Source organism: Salvia hispanica, chromosome 4 (assembly GCF_023119035.1).
Source record: "Salvia hispanica cultivar TCC Black 2014 chromosome 4, UniMelb_Shisp_WGS_1.0, whole genome shotgun sequence".
NCBI classification, from domain to species: domain Eukaryota; kingdom Viridiplantae; phylum Streptophyta; class Magnoliopsida; order Lamiales; family Lamiaceae; genus Salvia; species Salvia hispanica.
Window position 1 is genome coordinate 53,979,432 of NC_062968.1, and position 22,434 is coordinate 54,001,865.

General features: G+C 35.8%; 4 protein-coding genes and 1 long non-coding RNA gene across 7 annotated transcripts; 3 read left to right on the forward strand and 2 right to left on the reverse strand.

The window, feature by feature from the left end:
* The first annotated feature begins 1,864 nt into the window (after positions 1-1,864).
* Positions 1,865-6,168, forward strand: LOC125217758 (type IV inositol polyphosphate 5-phosphatase 7-like). The gene is made up of 12 exons (XM_048119285.1): positions 1,865-2,405; positions 2,491-2,578; positions 3,044-3,112; positions 3,258-3,360; positions 3,446-3,550; positions 3,649-4,396; positions 4,474-4,667; positions 4,746-4,854; positions 4,943-5,091; positions 5,175-5,415; positions 5,538-5,604; positions 5,684-6,168. Exons 1-10 carry the CDS (start codon positions 2,376-2,378, stop codon positions 5,392-5,394), a joined length of 1,815 nt encoding a protein of 604 aa, XP_047975242.1. The 5' UTR covers positions 1,865-2,375; the 3' UTR covers positions 5,395-5,415; positions 5,538-5,604; positions 5,684-6,168.
* Positions 6,169-7,657: 1,489 nt separating this feature from the next.
* LOC125218616 lies at positions 7,658-8,359 on the reverse strand. Its single transcript, XR_007175988.1, has 2 exons — positions 8,141-8,359; positions 7,658-7,915 (listed from the first exon to the last, which is right to left on the reverse strand). It is a non-coding gene; the product is annotated as an uncharacterized LOC125218616 (long non-coding RNA).
* A 2,116-nt stretch (positions 8,360-10,475) lies between these two features.
* On the forward strand, positions 10,476-13,251 carry LOC125185194 (proteasome subunit beta type-2-A-like). Its single transcript, XM_048081690.1, has 3 exons — positions 10,476-10,765; positions 11,653-11,776; positions 12,669-13,251. Exons 1-3 carry the CDS (start codon positions 10,608-10,610, stop codon positions 13,005-13,007), a joined length of 621 nt encoding a protein of 206 aa, XP_047937647.1. The 5' UTR covers positions 10,476-10,607; the 3' UTR covers positions 13,008-13,251.
* Positions 13,252-15,034: 1,783 nt separating this feature from the next.
* Positions 15,035-20,883, forward strand: LOC125224214 (probable RNA helicase SDE3). 3 transcript variants are annotated; one of them, XM_048127578.1, is made up of 7 exons: positions 15,035-15,152; positions 15,918-16,011; positions 16,334-17,200; positions 17,314-17,484; positions 18,574-20,028; positions 20,163-20,286; positions 20,317-20,883. In XM_048127578.1, the coding sequence occupies exons 3-7, from the start codon at positions 16,367-16,369 to the stop codon at positions 20,661-20,663; spliced, it is 2,931 nt and encodes a 976-aa protein (XP_047983535.1). In that variant the 5' UTR covers positions 15,035-15,152; positions 15,918-16,011; positions 16,334-16,366; the 3' UTR covers positions 20,664-20,883. The 3 variants fall into 3 exon arrangements, with proteins under 3 accessions (XP_047983535.1, XP_047983533.1, XP_047983534.1); XM_048127576.1 differs by having other exon boundaries at positions 20,163-20,883; XM_048127577.1 differs by lacking the exon at positions 15,035-15,152 and adding an exon at positions 15,405-15,537 and having other exon boundaries at positions 20,163-20,883.
* On the reverse strand, positions 20,878-22,123 carry LOC125224216 (non-specific lipid transfer protein GPI-anchored 25). Its single transcript, XM_048127579.1, has 4 exons — positions 21,739-22,123; positions 21,423-21,458; positions 21,286-21,315; positions 20,878-21,192 (listed from the first exon to the last, which is right to left on the reverse strand). Exons 1-4 carry the CDS (start codon positions 22,121-22,123, stop codon positions 21,005-21,007), a joined length of 639 nt encoding a protein of 212 aa, XP_047983536.1. The 3' UTR covers positions 20,878-21,004.
* Between the last annotated feature and the right edge of the window lie 311 nt (positions 22,124-22,434).

A 22,434-nucleotide genomic window follows, 5' to 3' on the forward strand; every position in this document is an offset into this window, starting at 1 on the left:
AGTATTGAGCCGCGGGGTGGTTGGGATGCCGGCGCCGGAGTGCCGCCGGTCAAAGAGCTTTGGATATACTAGTATTTACAAAGATAAATTAATTTAATGGTAAAATGAAATTAATGCCTTCTAGGGTAGATTTATGTTTTTTAAGTTTGACCATTTCGAAATTTGAAATAAGTTAATTATATGTATGTTTTCCACACAAAAATAGTGCCTAAAACCTATAGATGCATCGAATTAGTAGCCCCCTTTATATGTGTATATGCAATTTTCGGTAATCACAGTTAGATTTTGGTACTTTTCCTTGCAAAAGTCTCATTTTAATAATGACAGAGCTTCTAGATAATGATTATGGAATTTATAGCTACGATAAAAAAATGCATTTAATATTTTACTAAGAAAAATTTAAATAATAAATCAAAAAACTGTGGCAAAGAAATTCAAAATGAGATATCATAAAAGGATTCCATTGGTAAAATACTAAAATCGATCAAAAATCGAATTCAAACACATATTTATAGTTTGATAACATCATGATTTTTTATTAATACCTTGAACATGGCGATCTTACATAAATCTCTTCTTATATTCCATACGGAGTATTCTCTTTGTATTTTAGTGCTCGTGGTACATTTCATAATTCTATTATTCCAAGTAAAAGTCGGAATAAACTAAACGAGATAGAAAACACCAAGGCTTTCATTATTTTACTATTTAATAATAATAATAATAATATTTATCATTTTTATTATTGATAATGATATAATGTTGTAAATTAATAACTTATTGCGCAACACTTTTTAAAATTATAAATCATACTCAATGTTAGAATATCTTATGGATATTTTTGTTTTAATTAAGAAGATCTTGCTTCAAGTATTATGGATATTCTCAACAATAATTGTTTCCTAAATAACAAATGGAAATAGGGACCTGATCAAATGAAAACTACAAATATTGTACAAACTCAAAACTATGATCTGGACCATTGAAAAATGTCAACAGATCACAAAAAAGCATCAACATGAAAATGTCAACAGAATTCCAGTGGTAGTCAATGATTGATGTTGTGTTGATATTGTGTTAATACTGTGTTGATATTAAAATCTTGAAACTTTACACTGTGTTGAAGCTGTGTTGAGAAATTTTGAGTTTGTACAATATATAAGTTTACATTTTATTACTGCCCATTTTATCACTTAATGTAAATATACTTACTCCCTAAAATAGGTTATAGGTCCCATAAAGTTAGGAAAAAATGTTGGAAGGTGAAAAAGAAAAGTGAAGGTAAATAGGAAGGACCACACTTCCCCAATTTCAGAAATCTGCCGCTTTGTCTATGCCACTATACTAGTAAAACTACCCTATTTTGAGCCTCAATTTCTTCAACAACATTCCCCATTAATAAAATAAGTGGAGTATAGAAAATAAAATAAACTTGAATAATGTAAAGTACAGTGTGTGTATATGCTACACTAAACACATGAATACTATACTGATTTCTTGATATAGGGTAATAATATGATCACCAAATGCACATTGGATAAATCGTGAGAATGCTCAAGATTCTATGAAACATGGAGTAACAAAAATTGACAACTACTCACTCCTACATTCATAAATCCATGCAGAAAAAAATAAATTCACAGAGCCCAAGAAAAGCAGAGGAAACAAACATTGGAGTAGTAGTAGTACTAAAAAGCAACAGAAACAACAATGAAAAAACCTAAAAAGAATAACACAAAAATCAATCATATAATGGTTCAGCTACAATTGCTGCTACGGACTAAACTTTCTCTTTTTTTTGCCCTCTCATTATCTGCTTTAACTTTGCTGCCAACACCAATGCCAAAGGGGAAACAAATATTCACTCTTTTTTACCAATTCTCAACTTCTCTCCTCACTTTAAACAAGGAAATGGCGTTAGTGCATCGCTTTATTCTATTCAAATTCGATTGATTCTTTGCTGTTACTACGATTTTGCTCTGTTTCAGGAAAAAGTTCAAAATTGAAAAAAGAAAAGCTCAACCTTCTCTCTCTCTCTCATAATTGCATTGTCCTCTTAAGTTGGTCTTGTCTCATTTGAGTCGAGGTTGTGAAGTTGGGCTCTCCTTCTACTCTCTTCTCTCTCATAGCGCGCACCATTTTCATCAAGATTGAATCTTGTGAGAGATTCTTGCTCTGAAGGGTTGAAGCTGTTTACAAAATTGAGTGTGCAAATTTCATTACTTTCTACATCAAAGTTGTGGTTTGGAAGAATTCAAAGACAGAGAACAGGACTTTTTGTTGTTTTTGAGTTGATTTGAACAAAAGATTGGATTTTTCTGGACTTGGGGTGGGGTGGGGGTGCAATTTGCCGTATGAAGAAATAGTGTGCAAAGATGAAAGATGGAAATTCCAAGAAATCCAAGGTGTATTTTTTTTGTCATTTTGCTGAATTCAATGTAATGTTTTGGTTCAATTTAGTTTTTCTGACATGAGTTTGGTTTTTTGAAGCTCTCATGGTCCAAGAAATTTATCAGAAAATGGTTCAATATCAAGAGCAAAAGTGAGGAGTTTCAAGCTGATGAAGCTGTTTATGGAGGTGGGTGGCATATATTTTTACTACTACTACTTAGTTTATTGATATATTTAAATGTTTTGCAATTTTTTTTTGTAGTTTCTGTTCTTCTTCTGGTAATTTTTTTTTTTTGTATTTGAGTCTTTGACTACCTCAATTATAGTATTAATGAAATCTATAGGATTCGATGCTTCAAATGAAAACAAACAATTTGCTGATTCTCAGTGCTGATGCCTTTGTCTTTCACTGGTTTGTCTTTTGTTGAAATACAATCAAGCATTGAAAATTTAATTTTTAATAAAAACAAGATACTTGTAGTGGTACTATATTTTACACTTGAGCAGTTCTACACAATTTAAACATAATCTTGATTTGCAAAGGCATTGGCAAAGATCCACCTGCTATAGTGAATTCCTATGTTTAATTAGTAGAGATTAAGGGGCTGTTTGATATAGAGAATTGAGGTAAACTAAGTTGTACTCTCTTTAGGTGGTGGTGCTGAATGGAGGAACAGCTTTTCAGAGAGGGAACCATCTGCAGTCAAGAAAATTAAAACAGGTCAGTGGGATCACAGTTCTGATCTTCTTCCAAAAACTCAAAAAATCATGAATCTCTGGAAAAAATATAAAGTTCTCTAAAAGACAATTAGTATGTTCCATTGATAATATTGATCATGAAGAGGGTAATCAATTTAATTCTGCAGAAAAATCAGCAAAGAACATCGAACGCTCCTTTTCACGTTCCCGTTCGAGGCGTGGGAGAGCCTACCTTGATCACCCTCAGATCATAAACGTACAAAACTACAGGTTTGTTTCCTTTAATTGATGCCATCAATTTTCAGACCTTCTTTTCATTGCATGAGGTTTTGAAGTGCTGTGTTTTTTCGAGCAGTCTCTTTGTATCGACATGGAACGTTGGAGGAAAGACACCACCGGGAAATTTGAACTTAGATGATTGGTTACATTCTGCACCTCCTGCTGATATATATGTGCTTGGGTATGATTGGTGATTCTAATTTGAGAGAGGACTTGATATTATCTGATTTTTTGGCAATGATTTTGTAACTTTTTTGTGTATTTTTTCAATATGAATAGATTTCAAGAGATAGTTCCTCTTAATGCTGGTAACATTCTTGGTGCTGAAGACAATGGTCCTGCCAAGAAATGGCTTGCTCTTATCAAGAGAACACTAAACAATGCTCCGGGATTGAGTGGGGGCAGTGGGCGCTGCACTCCCTCTCCCGTTCCTGATCCTGTCTCTGAGTGGAATGCTGATTTTGAGGGGTCAAGCAGGCACAAGGCCTCAACTTTCTTCCCACGTCGATCATTTCAGACGCCTCAGTGCTCGAGAATGGAGAATGACATGTCTGCCTCTCAGCCTCGCCTTGATCGGAGGTACAGTGTGTGTGATAGGGCAATTTTCGGTCATAGGCCTAGCGATTATGATCCAAGGGGTTATAGGCCGAGTGACTGCTCTTCGAGCCAGAGGGCAAGTGATTACTCCTCTGGTCCTCGTGCAAGTGATTACTCGTCCAGTAGGAGGCCGAGCGACTACTCATGGGGCCATAGGGCCAGTGATTTTTCACGTTTGGGTTCTGAGGAAGATTATCTGCCCGGGGAGTCGCCTAGCACAGTTTTGTATTCGCCTATGTCTTACAGCACGAACGAGACGCCAGAAAATGGATGCGCTGTTCCTGGACACTCGAGATACTCTTTAGTAGCTAGCAAGCAAATGGTTGGGATTTATCTCACTGTTTGGGTTCGGAGCGAGCTGGCAGAACATGTCAAGAACATCAAGGTCTCGTGCATTGGCAGAGGATTGATGGGCTACCTCGGAAATAAGGTATGTGTTTACATCAACTAAACAGTTTTTCATATTGAAACAATCGAATAATAGGTTGAAATGTAATAACATTGCAGGGATCCATCTCTATTAGTATGTTGTTGCACCAGACGAGCCTTTGCTTCGTGTGCAGTCACTTGACCTCTGGTCAGAAAGAAGGCGATGAGCTACGACGAAATTCTGATTTCATGGAGATCTTGAGGAAAACAAGATTCCCTCGAGTCAATGGTGTCAATGAGGAGAAAGCACCCGAGACCATTCTTGAACACGAGTAAGCTCCCCTCGATTCTATGCCTAGTAAAACTAGCTCCTGTTTACCTGCTTACTGATGGCAAACAATTTATCGTAGTCGAATTATCTGGCTTGGAGATCTGAACTATCGAATAGCGCTGCCTTACCGGTCTGCTAAAGCACATATCGAAATGCAAAATTGGCGAGCGCTATTGGAAAAAGACCAAGTATGATACTAATGCTCTTAAATCTTTGTGTTTTGAGTATTTGGTTGTGTTATTCTTTGCAAATTGACTAATACAAATATTTCGACAGCTGCGGATAGAGCAGAGACGGGGTCGTGTTTTTGATGGATGGAGGGAAGGGAAGATATATTTCCCTCCTACTTATAAATACTCACATAACTCAGATAGATATGCTGGAGACGACATGCATCCGAAAGAGAAACGAAGGACACCTGCATGGTACGGGATCAAGTTTTCTGCACGTACCCCCTCACGTTTAAAATTGTTTGAATGCTTATAGTAAATGGTGTTAACATATGAAGGTGTGATCGAATCTTGTGGTATGGCGGTGGCCTTCAGCAATTATCATACGTTCGTGGGGAGTCCAAGTTTTCGGATCATAGGCCTGTTTCTAGTGTGTTTTGGGCGGAGATCGAGTCAACACCAAGCCGGCTGAGGAGAAGTATGAGCTGTTCCTCAAGAGTCGCGGTGGAGGAGCTGTTACCTTACTCACATGGTTATACAGAACTCTGCTTCTTCTGAGAATGCGACGAAATTAATCTGGTACGAGTAACCACCATCCCTCTCGTTTAGCTGTCTCGGACCACACATATCTAAACCTCTATATGTTTGAGTTGCTTTTGTTACATAGTACATTTGTGCTAAAAGTTGCCACATCTCTGCAGCTCGTGTCTCCGGGCTTTTTCTACAGAGGAACGACGGGGACATCTCTTGGCCCAAACATCGAGAAAGGTAAGCATCTTTCAACACAAATGCTAGCATGCCTCTGATCACTTTTCTTGTCTAACTCACTTGCTCATATCTTCCTCAGATGTAGATATTTACATTTCGGAGCGCCCTAACTTTACACGACATGGCTTGATCGTTTTCTCCTTTTTTTCGGAGCCTCATTCATTTTCAAGATTCTTGGATTCCCATCACTAGGCGACAGACTACTGTCTCTCTGAGGTCCGAAACGCGTGCCTCCTTGACCAGGTACCGTGTTTGAGTCGGTTCTAACGGCTCCTCATTGGAAAATGGTCGAGTTCACAGAGATGTTAACGCGCGCATGATGATCAAAGACAGCCAAGTGGGGATGCAAGATTCTTGTTTTTCTTTCTCTTGTGTTTAGATTTGTGAGATTCTTTATTTGTTAAGACAAGAAGGGAGTTAGAAATGGTCAAAATAAAGACCCTCCTTTTCCTCTTTTTCTTTTTTGTATCTTGAATGATGAAAAGGAAGAGTAGTGTGTGATGTTACACTCATTGCCAACATGGTATGAGCAAAACAAAAAATATAGGACTGAAATTTGGCCAATGATTTTTGCTGACAAGTTGCTTTCTTTGATGCTTTCCGTCATTCTCTTTGTCTACTTTTTTCAATGGGAAAATAGAGTAATTTCGTTGGATATTGTTACAAGCATGGAATTTTTCAATTATTGTGAGAGAGCATGCTTGTCTCTATTGACAGGTTTCATATGCTTAAAAATGAAATTTTATATTGCTAGTAACTATGGTTTTGATCTTCTACTGATGTTTTTTTTTATATGAGAATTCCAACCTAATTCAATAAGTAGATTTTAGCATTTATAGAAGAAATTCGATTTTGACCATGAAAAATCATTGTCCTTGCTATTGATAAGACTCAACCATTAATTTACGAACAGTAATTATAGAACGAGTATTTAATAATTAAAGACCCTAAAAAAATCGATGTAGAGAAACATTAATTTAGTGACGAATGAAGCATTATTTATTTATATTTTGATGTTAATGTTGTCCATAAAAGTTGATGTCCTTGATTATTTTTTTCACTGCCTCTTCAGAAAAAAAATTCTTTATTTTCTAATTTTAATCAAGTCTTTTTACAATTAAATCACATTATGTGTTGGACTTATAGTGTATGTACTTTTGAATAAATAAGAAATAATATCCACGAATGATATACTTCTTTATTTTAGACGAAATTTATGTGTTGTGTATTTTTAAAAAGATGTTGATTTACCCGTAACGATATGGAAAACAAATAAAAATGCTGAAAATATGGAATGTTCTTGTTTTTCTAAAATAGATAAATCACCAAGTTTAGTCAAAATCTAGTCTATCTCACAAAGTTTTTTCTACTAGTTAAATCACAAAGTTTTTAATTTTTTTGGTTTATCCCATGGGTCAAATTTAAGGTGGAATCTTTGCATCTCTACATTGAAATTCATCTTGAAATCTTTAATCCAACATTATATTTTTAATTATACACACATCTTTTTCGTCAAAAATTCCACCTAAACTTCAACTCATTAGATAAACTATAAAAATTGAAACTTGTAATTTAATTAGCAAATTTAAAACTTTGCAGGATAGACCAAATTTTTAAATGGCTATTTACCCTTCTAAAAATATCAAAAGATTGTGTTTTAAGTAAAAATATTTACATGAATCATGATATTTACGGAAAAGAATCGGTTATAATACAAAAAGGTGATTATCTGCAATATATAATTCGCCGCCTTAAAATTGTTACTAGGATGATTATAAAAAAATTAATAGTTTCTCTGTTAGTCTTCCATTTTAAATTAAAGGAAAATAGTAGCACTCCGTACGACTTTAATTTTCATATAAACTCTAATCATAATTTGATATTTATCGTCGAAATTCTCATCATCCCACTCACTTCATCCCGTTTATTACTACCAATTTGCACAGAAACATTCATGATTAACGTTTTTTTTTTAACTTGTTATCAGATTTTGCAATTAACATTATTGTAGTAGCATTCTCTCCTTTGATCTAAACTAATAATGGGAAAATGATGAGCCTAAAATTACTACTCCAGTACTTAATAGTAGGTTAATATACCATGATAGAAATAGATAGAAATTATGACACGATTTCACATTAGAGGGCTAAATAGTTATAAGTGAAATAAATTAAGAAGCAGCATGGCAGCATCTACAAACCATATTTATTGCCCCACACTCTTCTTCTTCGAAACGCTAGGTTCCGAAGGCGAATTGTCCCGAGCAATCTGATAATCTCGGCATGCAGTGGAGCAAAGTGCTCGAAAACAACTATGTCACCAAAAAATTACAACAACAAAAAAAAGTATTAGCAAATACTACTATCAAATAGTTACAACCTACGTTCAAAATAATTAATTAAATCTGGTTTTTAAGCAATCGCGGAAGATGGTTTTAAAATTTTAAATAATCCATTAAAACTCATTGGCTTATGCACTAAATAAAATCTACTACTACATAATTTGGAGTTACAAGAGATTGATAGAAAATACATACCCATACATGTATATGTTCTGATGCTCAACTATTTTCCTTCCGCAAAGATAACATGCATCAAGAAAATATCCTTGACGTCTCCGGTCTACGTCATCGTTGTCACGCTGCTGCGAATGGACCGTGAAAATAGAAGCTCCGGGCTTCTCAACCCGCGTTTGTGCTAAACGCTTCATGGCTTTTAGAGTTTATATAATTGTATGTGTAGAGAGAGATAGTCGAGAGTGATTTGGGATTTGAAGATATAGTACTACGATTTTTGAGATAGTATGGTTTATATAGGATTTTAATCGAATATTAGTATCTCCAATTATTTTCCAACATCGTTTTTACTTTTCGTTTTTTCCTAATTTATATGCATGAGTAATTCATCCAAATTCTAACAAAATTCTCCCTAGTACTATATTGAGAACACTTTTGTTCCAAATACTAACAAAATTCTTCTTTTATTTGACATCCGCAATACCTACTGTATTTGGAGTGAAATTATCATCGCTATTAATAAAATATTCTTCAAATTCCACCACTCCTTCACTAAATTCTCCTTTAAATGTTAAAGATAAAAAATATTCTTTGATTCCACCACTCCTTCACAGCTTCACTATATTCTCTTTTAATTATTGATGTGGATTAGAGTTCATAAAAAACGAAAGTCATATCCAAAATTCCAAATAATAACTCTAAAAATAAGTTCATTTTTCACATAGATTGAGTTTTCTTAATAAAAAGTACATACAACGATTTCAATTAAAAGAATATAATAACCGAAAATTAATTGGATTTTGAAAGTTAAAATCAATGTAATTTTTGTTCGCATCCCAAATACTATAAAAGGATATTGACGTTTAATTATATCACGGAATTTCCAAAAGTTTATTTTTTCACACGTACTTTAAACTTGAGAAATAATATCACGAACTTATATAGTACTCCCTCCGTCCGTGATTAGGAGTCCCGGTCACTTTTGCGCACCCATTTTATAAAAATGATAAAAAATAGTTAAAATGGAAAAATGGTAAAGTAAAAGAGAATAAAGTTGAGAAGTTGTCAACATTATTCTCTCTCTTACTTTACCATTTCTCCATTTTAACTATTTTTATTATTTTTATAAAACGGATGCGCAAAAGTGACCGGGACTCCTAATCGCGGACGGATGGAGTACTAGTTGTTATATTCTTTTATCACCGGCGGAAAAATCCGATTATATTTCACTTACCATCACAACACGTCGGATATGATTATCACTAAAAAATGATAGTTATGTGATTACAAAGTGTCTAAAATGCAGATATGATTATGATCTATCTCATTTTAATGTAGTCGAATTTTGTCATCTGTGATAAAAATACAACAACTATATAAATTCGTGATATTACATATATGTCAAGTTTAAAGTTCGCGGGAAAAAATAAAATTTTAAAAAGTTTCGTGATATTAGGTGTCAATACCGTTACAATAATATGAATATGTTAGTGGCTAATGTTAGCTCCTTCAGTCACCTTTTTGCAACCTGAAATATTGTTATTAAGGAAAGTGTTTATTTTAGTGTATTTATAACTAAAGTGAACTATTCTAGGATTTGAGGTTCTCATGTAAAAAAATAGCATGGTTAAACTTTAATATTTAAATTATTTACGTTTGAGGTCGCTTTCTCAAGTTTTTTTATATATATAATTTGTATGCACTAATTCTAGTCATATTTCGATTATGAATTCTCATCATCCCAACTATATTTCTCAATACCAGCTTTTACCATCATATATTATCATTTTTGTGAAATTTTGAAAAAGGGAACAAGTTTATAACGTTTACACTTGAACCTGTTGGCCCAATAGTTTTTATTAGAGGCCCAATAGTTTTCACTTGCAACATAGCAACAACAGATTTTAAATCAGTAGGATTTTTGAAATTCTACCATGTAAACATAAAATAAATAACTCTAATAAAATCTTTATCTATATAGAATGACTCTTCTCAATAAAAGTGAAGACAAATAATAGGAAATTAAATGGATTTTTAAAGTTAAATCATTGTAAATTTGATGATTTTGAAAGTTAAATCATTTTAATTAAAAAAATATAGTATAATAATTTTTGAAGTTGCTCCTTTTTTTATGGATCCATCACGATTTTTAGTTAATAATTCACACTACTAGTTTAATGATAAATTTAGATTAATTAATCAATAGATATTTACTTAGTAGTATTTTTTTTTTTAATTGTAGTAGGACTATAACTTTGAAGTGCGACTTTATTTATGGATCCAACACGATATTGTGATTTTAATTTCTAAACAACACGATTTAGGCCTCTTGTTCTGCAAGACACCTTCTCTGTTGAGCAAAGACGAATAAATTAAACCAAAACAAAGCTCAAAGCCCCCAAAAAACTCTGAACAAAAATTCAAGCCAAAATCGAACTCAGATCCGAGCAGAAAAATCGCAGAAGTCGTCCGATTTTAAACAGCAAAAATGGAGTCGGTATTCGGTCTGGTTGGAAAGGATTTCGCGATAGTGGTGGCGGACTCATCGGCGGTCCACAGCATTCTCGTGCACAAAACTAACGAGGACAAGATCATGATTCTAGATTCTCACAAACTCATGGGCGCATCCGGCGAGACTGGCGATCGGTGAAATCTCTTATCCGGATTGATTGATAAAATGTGTTCATTTCTTTGTTTTCATTGCGTTTCGTTGGAGAATTTAGGGCATCTATAGTTTTGCGGTTTTTGCTACGAAATTTTCCTGGATTAAGAGTTTTAGTGTCGTATTGAGTGTTTGAACGTAGGCTCACTTCATTTTAGGGTTGTGTGTATGGTGAAATGCCCTGTGAATTCATTGATTTCAGTGAAAATGTCTCACTCAATTGCCTAATAGAAGTTTAGCATCTGGAGATGACTGAATCATTGTTTTGTGATAATGTGTGATATGATGTCTAGAGTTGTGCTTGAATTTTACATGGTAGTTATTCACATACTCGATGGATAATGAAATCCCCACTTTATCTGTATAATGATTGTAATGATTCTGAGTATTTATATACTTAATTCTGAATTTCGTGGTGTGGTGCCTGATAAATCAAAAGTGAAGAAGCCTTAATTTGTTCTGTTTGATACATGGTTGGCAAAGGAAGGAATGAAGGTAGTCTAGACAGCTATTAACAAATGGATATTAAATTCTAGTAGTAAAGCTGCACTGTTGTGGTAGTGGCGTTGTTTCATTGTATTAAATGATTGTTGAGTGCAAGTCTTTCAGTCTTACATTCCCATATAGCATTCCTGGACAGTTTACTATCTTCCCATCTCATTTGTTTATGTGGTAGTTAATAGACCCTGTCACCAAATACTATTGATTTCACATGTTCCTAGTATGTCTCCTCTTTAGATGTTAAAAGAATATATTGTAGTTTAAAATCACGGTTGCTTCACTTGCATACCTGCTCTTTCTATTGGCTGCAGTTATCTTTCTCATGCCAAGTTTAAAAGTGACAATTAGTTTTCTTTGAATGTTATTGTAGGGCTCAGTTTACGGAGTATGTACAGAAGAATGTAGCATTATACCAATTTCGTAATGGCATTCCTCTGACAACCGCCGCCACTGCAAACTTCACCAGAGGCGAGCTTGCAACTGCCTTGAGGAAGGTAATACAGCTATTTTGGAGGTTGCTTTATGATATTTGATTTAATTTGACTATGTTTGGGATTTTTTAGATCCTTTTGCTTTATTAGCATTCTTACTGATTTTGCAGGTCTTTAACTGATCTTTTAACTGGACTTTTTGGATATATTTTATTATTCTTTGTTGATATTTTGATTTTTTTATACAAACCGAATGTATCTGAACCTGCTGTTCTAAGTTTTTAGTTCCGTTGAGTCTTAACCATGACATGTGTAAAACCTCTCCGGGTATTGTTCTTCAAAACGCTAGTTGCAGTGTGTGTAGTAAATATGATATGTATAAACTATAAATGAGAGAGAGGGATATTTTATTATTCTTTGTTGATATTTTGATTTTTTTATACAAACCGAATGTATCTGAACCTGCTGTTCTAAGTTTTTAGTTCCGTTGAGTCTTAACCATGACATGTGTAAAACCTCTCCGGGTATTGTTCTTCAAAACGCTAGTTGCAGTGTGTGTAGTAAATATGATATGTATAAACTATAAATGAGAGAGAGGGATAGTCATATTCAATATAACTTGTCTGTGTCTCTGTATTGGATGGTGAATTAGCATTCTTCATAGTTCTGTTTGTTTGTTTTTGTGCTTCTTCTTAAGTAAGAGTGCGTTTGCACTATGTTGCAACAATACTAGTTTTCATGTCTAAGTAAGAGTGCGTTTGCACTATGTTGCAACAATACTAGTTTTCATGTCTAAGTGAGTAGTGTAGATTTGCTGCGTTCTGTTGAGACAAACTAGAGCTCAAAATATTTTGCAGAAGTGGAGGAATCAAGACTAAAACTATGATCAAAGAGACATTATTCTGTCAAATGTTTATAACGACCTCTAACTCTGCTATGATTTTGTTTTTTCCAGAACCCATACATGGTGAATATCATCCTGGCTGGATATGACAAGGATGTAGGCCCTTCTCTCTACTTCATCGATTACATTGCCTCCCTTCACAAGGTTGACAAAGCAGCATTCGGTTACGGTTCCTACTTTGCACTCTCCATGATGGACAGACACTACCGCCGGGACATGACTGTTGAAGAGGCCATCAAGTTGGTCGATAACATCATTAGTGAAATCCGTAGTAGGCTGGTTGTAGCACCTCCAAACTTCTTAATCAAAATCGTGGACAAGGACGGGGCAAGAGAATATGCGTGGCGTGAGTCCGTCAAGGACGCCCCTGCCCCTGTTGTTGCAGCATGATTCTGCTGACTAGTTTATCAGACTTTCAATCCTTGTTGCTGGACTTTGCATCTGTTTTTAATATGTAATATGCCAAGAATTCTTGCAGCTTGAGGAAATTTAGGTGCACTTATTAGTATGAACTGCGTGGATGAGATTTCCTCTTGTCTAAGAGAAGGACATATCAGAGTGTGCTTCCTTATTGTTTTAGCAATCCGTTTGTTCAACATTATAGTTTATGTTTTAACCCTTTTGCCCTTTTCAAGTTCTTCTCCATTGCCATTTTAACGTCCCCTTCAAGGTTAGTGGCAACTTCGTTAAATTATTTTTGATGAATATTTAAAATTGTAAATGAAATTGAAATATTGAGTATTTTTTGCAATTATGCAAGGTTGAGATGTAAAACATTAAAAAGTGGTGCAAAATCGAATATTTATCATTTTCTACTTGATTTTATGGCCGATCTTGTCGTCATCTACTTGATTGAATAAGATGTGACAAATTAATATACTCCTCTCCGAAATTTTGAGAGATGAATTTACTACGACTAGTTATAGTAGGATTTTAATTGTAATATTCTGAAAAGTTGACTCTCAAATGCAACCGGACTAAGTTAGGATTTGTATTTAACACTTAATCATTACTAGCTGTAATATTTCTTACAATAGGAACAATTATTAATGTCTGCACCCCACTTAAAAGTGAAGCATCTTTTTTTGGAACGAGTTTATTTGTAATGTTGTTTTGTTAATTAAATGGAACGAGTTTATTTGTAACGTTGTTTTGTTAATTAAATGGAAAGAGAATAAAATACGAGAGAATAAAACAGAGAGAATAAAACAGAGATATAATATTTTCATTTCAGAAAATGCGTCACTTAAATGGAACGTTCAAAGAGGAAAATCAGTGTGGGACGAATGAAATATAAATATAATAAATTCTACTTAATGCGAGTACATCGAGAATGATGATTTATTTATCAGTTAATCGTTATAGTGGAGTAGCATTTGTTATAATGGCAAAAATTATTATTCTTCGCCCCACTTAAAGTAGTGGGATTGTCTCATAGAAAAATGAGTGGGCAAAGAGAGTGTAATATAATGGAATCTACTTGATTTGAGTAAAACGACAAGATGATTTAGCTAGCCAATTTTCTTTTTTTAATTAGTTAGTTACTATGACAGAGATGATTTTAGGTGGTCGCCAATTCGCCGCGTTTTCTATAATTAATAAGATGATTTAGTTAGTTAGTTAGCCAATTTTAGATGATTTAGTTACTCGTCGCGTTTGAGTAAAACGACAAGATGATTTAGCTAGCCAATTTTCTTTTTTTAATTAGTTAGTTACTATGATAGAGATGATTTTAGGTGGTCGCCAACTCGCCGCGTTTTCTTAATTAATAAGATGATTTAGTTAGTTAGTTAGCCAATTTTAGATGATTTAGTTACTCGCCGCGTTTGAGTAAAACGACAAGATGATTTAGCTAGCCAATTTTCTTTTTCTAAGTAGTTAGTTACTACGACAGAGATGATTTTAGGTGGTCACCAACTCGCTGCGTATTCTGTAATTAATAGGTTAGAGGTTTGAATCATTTAGTGTGCGCATATTTATAAAATTTTATGGAAATGTCTAACTTATTGGTTGTACGAAATTTATTTACTAATAAATTAGCATTTTCCAATAATTAGTGAAATACATTAATCATGCAATAATAGTCAATAATCAGCCGTCATTCACAAAATAAAAATTATTATGTAAAATAATAGTAATTATAAAGACTTATGTGATAATAATTAATAAGTATAAAATAAAATGAAATGCAAGGAATCAAAATTGAAGAAAGAAATAAAGAAAATTACAAAATTAGTGTCTCTTGATTTAGTAATAAAATCAATAATTGCATGTTGAGTAGCAAAAAGTGGGCCAAAGGGCTTGAGAAAGTGGCCGAACCCAGCCCGGCCCAATCAATAAATACAGATGACTGAGTATTAACGGGAAAACACATAAATGCGATAAAAATGGAAAAACACACAGAAAGTGTTAACGGACGAAGATTGAACACTTCCATTCAGAGACAATCACTTTCACTCTCTTCGATTTTCCATTCTAGAATCGGTCTTTGCGCAATCGCAAATACAGATTTTCACCTTTACAGACTTCGATTTGGTACAGTTTCTCACTCACTGCATTTTTGTATTTCATTTTTTTTCCATGATTCGTCTTTTTGCCAGAGTAACCACCGCGGCTTCTTCTGCGTGTCCTCTCTCTGCCTTTTTCGCTTTGGAGAATCTTTTATTGTCGCTTTCTCAACTTTGAAACCAAATTCGTTGCTTTGTTCCAGAGTTTGCGTAATTCACTTTAATCTTCTTTTTTTAGTAGGATTGTGGTGAGTTGTGATCAGTGTCCTTGTTAATTATTCTCGATTCATTTCAATTTGTTTTAAATATGTGTTTGAGAGTGAAGGGGAAAGGGCGTATTGGATTGAGCATTTGATGTATCTTCTTAGCTACATTTCACCAGCTAATGAATGAATAATTGAATATAGTTTCTGGTAATTATGGGAACTGTGATAGATCTCTTTTGCTTCTGTTGTGTGGTGTTCTTAAATGTCGATTCGATTGTTTTTTTTTGAAGTGGGGATTTGTGTTGTGTTCTGCAGAGATGGTTCTCTTTTGATGAATCTGATGTGTTTTTTTCTCACTCATTAGTTAGAAGTTGCTATTCAGTTAATTTTGGGTTAAGTTTGAGAATGGGGAAATTGGAGTGAATTTATTTTATATTTGCAGCCAAGGTTTTCATATTACAGTGGAATTATCCTTTTTTGGCTGGAATTATTGTTCATGTAGTGGGAGTTTGAGTGTAACACCAACTTGATTTGAGATCTTTATGGATCAGTTCTTTTAATGTGTTTTTTTCATTTCTTCTTGACAGCTTAAATTAGGCATCTACGGCCATTGTTAGCCGTTTCTGGGAGGAGAAGGAATATAACGAAACCTGCATGCGAGACATATTAGTGTAACCAAAGGTTTGTATTGGGACATACAATCTTTGCTCTTGTTATATTGTGTATTGAAATTGAGTTGGTTAAGTTTTCTGTCATTCGATGAAGGTGAGCTATCACTTTTTGCTCATTCTTTCTTATGTGGATGTATTGTGTAGGCTAACAGTCTTTCTGTAAATTTATCTCACATAATGTTAACGATTAGGTTTAGTTGTTTGTTTGTTATCTAGCTTCGGAGAAAGCTGAGAAAAATTATATGTGAAAAGCATGTCCGATTTTAACTATTGAGTTTACAGCACTTAAATATAAGGTGGCTTAACGTGGCTGGTTTACCTCAACTCTGCAGATCCTTTTTGCAAAGTTTCTCTCTGCAGTCGTGATGGGAACAGTTCACGATAAATCAGATGATGAGTACTCTTATGTTGGAGACAAAGGGGACATTGGATTCATTGACTTTGATAATTGTCAATCTGTCTGTAGCTACAACCCTGCTGATGAGAGTGAAATTGTCAACATATCTGTCCCGTTTCCTCTCATTGAAGGACGAAAGCCTCAATCTGGAATCGTAGGAGAAACGATGTTTGATTCAGTTACAATAAGAAACACCACCGACGAGTCCTTAGATCTGTGGTCTGTGAAGATTTTTGACTCCAAACCTGAGGATTCATTTAAGATTTCGTTAATGAAGCCTCCAACAGCTGATTCTGATATGGAATACATCCAAGATTATATGGAATTAGTGGCGTTAGACGACAGAGTGATTAGACCAAATCAGGCTTTGACTATTTGGCTATCATGCAAACCGAAGGAAATAGGTGTGCACTCGGCCGCTATACACTTCAGTGTTGGCGACGAGGTGATCGAACGTCTCCTTTTTCTGCTGGCAGAAGATAGCATCTCCAAGTCTTTGTCATCTACAAGACAATACCAAAGACCTCAGAGAAAGAACCGTAACATCGCCAATCAGCATGCACCTGACGCTGCATATGTTGCAGCACGACGCCCTGCTGGGGCTGGGGGCCGGGGCCGGGGCCGGGGCCGGGGTCCAGGTCGTGTGTTCAGATATCATCTGCCCGAGTATCCTATTCCAGCGGAAATCCGTGCCATGTTAAGCAGACATGAGATTCCTGATCCAGTTGTTGAGGGGCTAACAGTAAAGAATTATGGTGCATTCTTCAAGAATCTATTAGCTATGGAGGAGATAAAGTTGGAGGTTTGAGACAATTCATTACACGTCATATTCTTTTCAAATGTGCACCTTTACGTAGTTATGTTCTGATGTTTGTTAGCATAACAGGATTTTGTTTGTGTTTTCAATAAGTTTAGGAAGATATGCAGTCGTATTACATGGAGGATGTCACCATGAAGAGCAAGAGAGGCCAGATGCTGTCTCTTGAGGTTCCAGGATTGGCTGAGAAAAGGCCTTCACTTGTTAGTGGCGACTTCATATTTGCCGAGCTTGCTTCTGATGGTGAAACATCGAGTCCTCGATATCAGGCATGCCTCTAAACTGAACATGCCTATTCTTGTTTATGTTAGTTATTATCTGATGATCCCCACCCTATACATAATGGAGCAATGTAGTGCTTCCTTTTTAAAAGTTCGGTGAAGGCTTTTGTGCTCTAATTGATAGCTTCAATCCATATTAAAATGCTTTGTTCCTACGAAATATTCGAGAAATTTCCTGCTTGTTCGTTTTTTACTCTGTGTTTATGCCCCATAAAATTAGCAAAGCTATTTGTGTGCACACTATCCTATCAATTTATGACAAATATTGGAAAAATAATCAAGCAATTAAATCTTTCAAGATTTGGTGGTGGAGGATTTTACTACTGAGACTAATACTACTATTCATGTGAACATCCATCATCATATGCTTTTACAAGAGATTAAACAGTTATATATCTTTCTAAACATCCTTATGCAAAGTCATGTTTCCTTTTCATATAATAGTATCATTTTCTTATGTCATAAGCTAATGTAGATTAAAGAAAGCATTTCATGAGGTTGTCTTTCTTAAGATGCCAATTCTTTCTCGTATCTAATTTATACTGAATTTGTAATTTCTGCTATTTAGCAGAGCTTGTTTATGAGGGGAAATGCCCACCAATTAGGCAAGCATGTGGGATCCTAGAACCGAAGCTTTATTTTGTTTTGGTAGTAGTTTGCTAAAGTTCTTCCTATCAGAAGGGAATATCTTATGTTATCAATGCACCTTGTTTCCACTGTAAACTAAACTGAGCTAGATCATTTTCTTTATGGAATCATTTCATTCTCGTTTCCATAATATATAGATTTAGATAATATTTCCTTCTAGTTAGATACATAGTATGTCTTTCCTCATAGTTATCTAAAATAAAGGAATGGACTCTAATTCCATAAGCCATAGGTTTAGAATTCATCTATTTAAAGGAGGAAGTGAAGATAGTTTAGCATGGCCCAACATTACTAGGCCTTCGGGCATGGGAGTTCCAAGAACTCTTTTGAAGTTTCTTTTGCTATACTGTCAATGTTTTCATTCTTTATTTAAATATAAAGAGTATTTTGTTGTCTCTCTCTTTGAATATTTGGTTGCTTACTTTGCAGGGCTACATCCATCGAGTAGAAGCCGAAGAAATACTGTTGAAATTTGATATACAATTTCACCGTAGTCACAGAGATGGTAACCTTTACAATGTAGAGTTCAACTATAACCGGACAAATATGCGGCGGTTGTATCAAGCTATTGAAGTAGCTGCTCAATCTTTAGAAAGGAACTTTCTGTTCCCATCTACAATGTCCAAAGTGAGACTGGGGAAATACAAAGAACTAACACCAATATGTTCCGACCTGAATGAGGAGCAAAAGATGGCTGTTAACATGATCTTTGTCCATAAAGGAGGCCCTCCATATGTCATCCATGGCCCCCCGGGTACAGGCAAAACAAAGACTCTTATTGAAGCTATCCTTCAAATTTACCGTGAAGATAGAAATGCCCGTATTCTAGCCTGTGCACCTTCAAATAGCGCAGCTGACCATATACTGGATAGGCTGATCAATGAGGAAGCAGTTCAGATTCCTGAGCACGAGATCTTTCGGCTTAATGCATACACACGTCCTTTTGATGATGTCAACCCCAGTCACATCAATTTTTGCCATCACGAGGATTGCATCTTTGTGTGTCCTCCGTGCAAAGTCCTGGAGCAGTATAGGATTATTGTATCTACGTATGCGAGTGCCTCGATTCTATATTCTGCAGGCATTCAGAGAGGTCAGTTTTCCTACATTTTTCTAGACGAGGCTGGTCAAGCTTCCGAGCCAGAAGCCATGGTTCCTATATCTCATCTGTACTCAAGAAATACCGCATTGGTTCTCGCGGGAGATCCTATGCAGCTGGGGCCTGTAGTTTTCTCTAGAGAAGCTGAAGAAAATGGACTTGGTACTTCATATCTGGAGAGACTTTTTGAGTGTGAACTCTATCGTAGAGGGGATACTAAATTTATGACGAAGTTGGTAAGAAACTACCGGACACACGAGGCAATACTGAAACTCCCCTCAGAAATGTTTTATGCCGGAGAATTGATTCCATGTGGGGACAAAAATTCCTCAACTTCCTGGGAAGGCATAATTCCGGATAAGGAGTTTCCTTTACTTTTTATAGGCATCCAAGGCTGTGATGAAAGAGAAGGAAATAATCCATCTTGGTTCAACAGAATTGAAGCAAGCAAGACTGTGGAGATGATTAAAGTTTTGATAGAGGAAAAAGGGCTTAAAGAGGAAGAGATTGGGGTTATTGCACCTTATAGGAAGCAGGTAAGCAAGATAAAAGAAGCTCTAGAATGTCTTGGTAATACGAATGTTAAAGTCGGAAGTGTCGAACAGTTCCAAGGACAAGAAAGGAAAGTTATTATAGTATCTACTGTCCGTTCGACTGTCAAACACAACGAGTTTGACAAGGTTCATTATTTGGGATTTCTTAGCAACCCAAGGAGGTTTAATGTTGCTGTTACGCGAGCCAAATCTTTGATCATAATTATTGGGAATCCTCACATAATTTGCAAGGTATACATAACTTTTTACATGTCTGACTAAATTTTAAGTTGCTATTACTATTCCTAGTTGTATCAGAGTCTCTCTATCAAGGACTCTAACAATGTTGCATATGCTAATACAGTTTAGATGTTTAAATTTGGCAGGATCCAAACTGGAACAAGCTCTTGTGGTATTGTGTGGAAAATAACTCCTACAAAGGTTGCTTCCTTCCTAAACAAGAGGAAGAGTCTGAACAGGTGGAGGAAGCGTACCAGAGTAATTGGGGTGAAAATTATCAGCCATCTGAGGAAGCGTACAAATATGATCAGCCATCTGGATCTCAATGGGATGAAAATTATCAGCCATCTGGATCTAATTGGGATGAACATGGAGGTGGATGGCAGCAAGATCAATGGGGCGACGACGGTGGTTGGAATCAACCATCTGAGGTTCCTTGTGGTGAAGAAGAAAATATCAATCTCAGGCCATCTGAGGTTCCTTGTGGTGAAGAAGAAAACATCAATCTCCAGTCATCTGATGCTCCTCAGGCCGATGGAACCAATCTCCAGCCATCTGATGCCCCTCAGACCGATATAACCAATATCAAGCCTTTGGATGTTCCTTTTAAGGACTTTCACATAAACAATGATGTACCATGGGAGTGACGAAGAAGACCAAGGGTCACACTCTGGAACTTAGCTCATAGTATTTTGCTAGAGCATCAATGGTTTTTGAAATTAGACATTTATAACCAATGAACCATGATTTTTGGCGGATCACAAAATATAACTGTTTGTATTCCGTCCTATGGATTAGATTTCAATAATGCAGGAATGCATTATCACAATTCTTGTTATTTAACATATCATTGATGCATTCTCACAATTCTTGCTGTTAATCAGATGTACCATTCACATAAGTGCAAGACAAGATATCAATTCACATCATGTGGTCATCATCAGTGATCTGTCATCGAAACATCCTACGCAAATTCAAAATACCCCAGCTACCTATTTTTGGAGGGTTGAGAGATGAAAATACAAAATAAGGAACTTAGCACAGTCCAGTGCAGGCAGCAGATCTTCTGTATAGCCGACGATTGGGCTGATGGCCTTGCTTGATTAGGCAATCCGTCCGCAGGTTGTTCAGTCGAAGGTTGATTGCTTAATTCCTGTGGAGGAGGGCTCTGGGCAGCTGATCATAGATGTTACAAATCCAAAGAGATTCAGAGTGATGTCTTTTAATCAATACTAAGCCAGCTTAATGAATCATGAACATCATTTTTACCAGTAGTGGGAGGCTTTGGTTTGTTGGTTCCTGATAAAATTGAAAATCATTAATTTTAAAACATCAAAGAGACACCGATAAGGTAGAGCAAGTAATAGAATGAAAACTGTGGCTAGGGAAGGAATGATCTGCATTACCTGTTATGCTGCGAAGAGGAGGCAAGGTTGCCGAATCTGACCAATTCATCACCACAAAGAATATTAGTATAAGTATAGAGTAATAAACAGAGCATGAATTTATACTTCAGTTATAAAGAATTTAGCAAATTGCAGAAAGATTGAGTTTTATAAATAGCATACATATTTTAATTCCAGTTCATCAATAATAGTTTCATCGTTACAGATTCAACATTAAAAAACTAATTATAAAAGATAATTGGAAAATAAACGCGAACTGAATCACAAGAAGCGAATTTGGCGATGTATGCACCGCCATCAGAGATCTAAATCGAACCTGAACAGAGTTTTTGCAGCGAGAAATTAGCAGTGGAATTTTGATCATTCCGCGCGCAGAGGGATGTGAGGGAGAGTAATTTGCTGGAATTGAGCGGAAATCCGAGAATATTCGGTTCGAGAATGAAGTAGCACAAGCAGATGGCGGAGCCGTTGGTGAAAGCATCGGAGACGTCGGCGCAGCACTCCGGCGGAGGGATTTCGGTGCGATTGTTGGGGGAAGCGCCGATGAAAGGGAGGCACGAGGATAAGACGACCAGCTCGTCGGTGCAGGCGGCGGAGGGAAGCATCATCGGCGAATCGCCGGCGTCAACGGCGGAGGTGAGATTTGGGCGGTGAATGAGGAGGAGGAGGAGAGAGAGAAGAATGTACGGAGCGAGATTCATGGCGGTTACCGGTGCTGACCTGTCAATCTGTTGAATGGATACTGAAAAGTGTGTGCATTTGGCGGGAATTTTAACTGATTGATTTTCTCTTCAGACTTCCCGAAATACCCTTCTGCCTTCTTAGAAATTACGAGGGAAGGAATGGAATAATATGTGGGTGAGTGTAGGGGTGGGTAGGTACGGTATACCTTACCGAAACCATCATACCGTATACCTTACCGTAAATATGGTATGCGAAAAAGTCATACATTTACCTTACCAAAGTTTTCGGTATACCGAACTTCGGTATACCTTATTTTTGGTATGACGAA

Coding starts and splice junctions, on each gene's coding strand:
- LOC125217758 (XM_048119285.1), top strand. CDS start 2,376: ATGAAAGATGGAAATTCCAAGAAATCCAAG. Junction 3,551..3,648: donor GCTGATATATATGTGCTTGG/GTATGATTGGTG, acceptor CAATATGAATAG/ATTTCAAGAGATAGTTCCTC. Junction 5,092..5,174: donor AAACGAAGGACACCTGCATG/GTACGGGATCAA, acceptor TAACATATGAAG/GTGTGATCGAATCTTGTGGT.
- LOC125185194 (XM_048081690.1), top strand. CDS start 10,608: ATGGAGTCGGTATTCGGTCTGGTTGGAAAGGATTTCGCGATAGTGGTG. Junction 10,766..11,652: donor TCCGGCGAGACTGGCGATCG/GTGAAATCTCTT, acceptor ATGTTATTGTAG/GGCTCAGTTTACGGAGTATG. Junction 11,777..12,668: donor TTGCAACTGCCTTGAGGAAG/GTAATACAGCTA, acceptor TGTTTTTTCCAG/AACCCATACATGGTGAATAT.
- LOC125224214 (XM_048127576.1), top strand. CDS start 16,367: ATGGGAACAGTTCACGATAAATCAGATGATGAGTACTCTTATGTTGGA. Junction 17,201..17,313: donor TGGAGGAGATAAAGTTGGAG/GTTTGAGACAAT, acceptor CAATAAGTTTAG/GAAGATATGCAGTCGTATTA. Junction 17,485..18,573: donor CATCGAGTCCTCGATATCAG/GCATGCCTCTAA, acceptor CTTACTTTGCAG/GGCTACATCCATCGAGTAGA.
- LOC125224216 (XM_048127579.1), bottom strand. CDS start 22,123: ATGAATCTCGCTCCGTACATTCTTCTCTCTCTCCTCCTCCTCCTCATT. Junction 21,459..21,738: donor GCTGCAAAAACTCTGTTCAG/GTTCGATTTAGA, acceptor TGAATTGGTCAG/ATTCGGCAACCTTGCCTCCT. Junction 21,316..21,422: donor TCCTCTTCGCAGCATAACAG/GTAATGCAGATC, acceptor CAATTTTATCAG/GAACCAACAAACCAAAGCCT.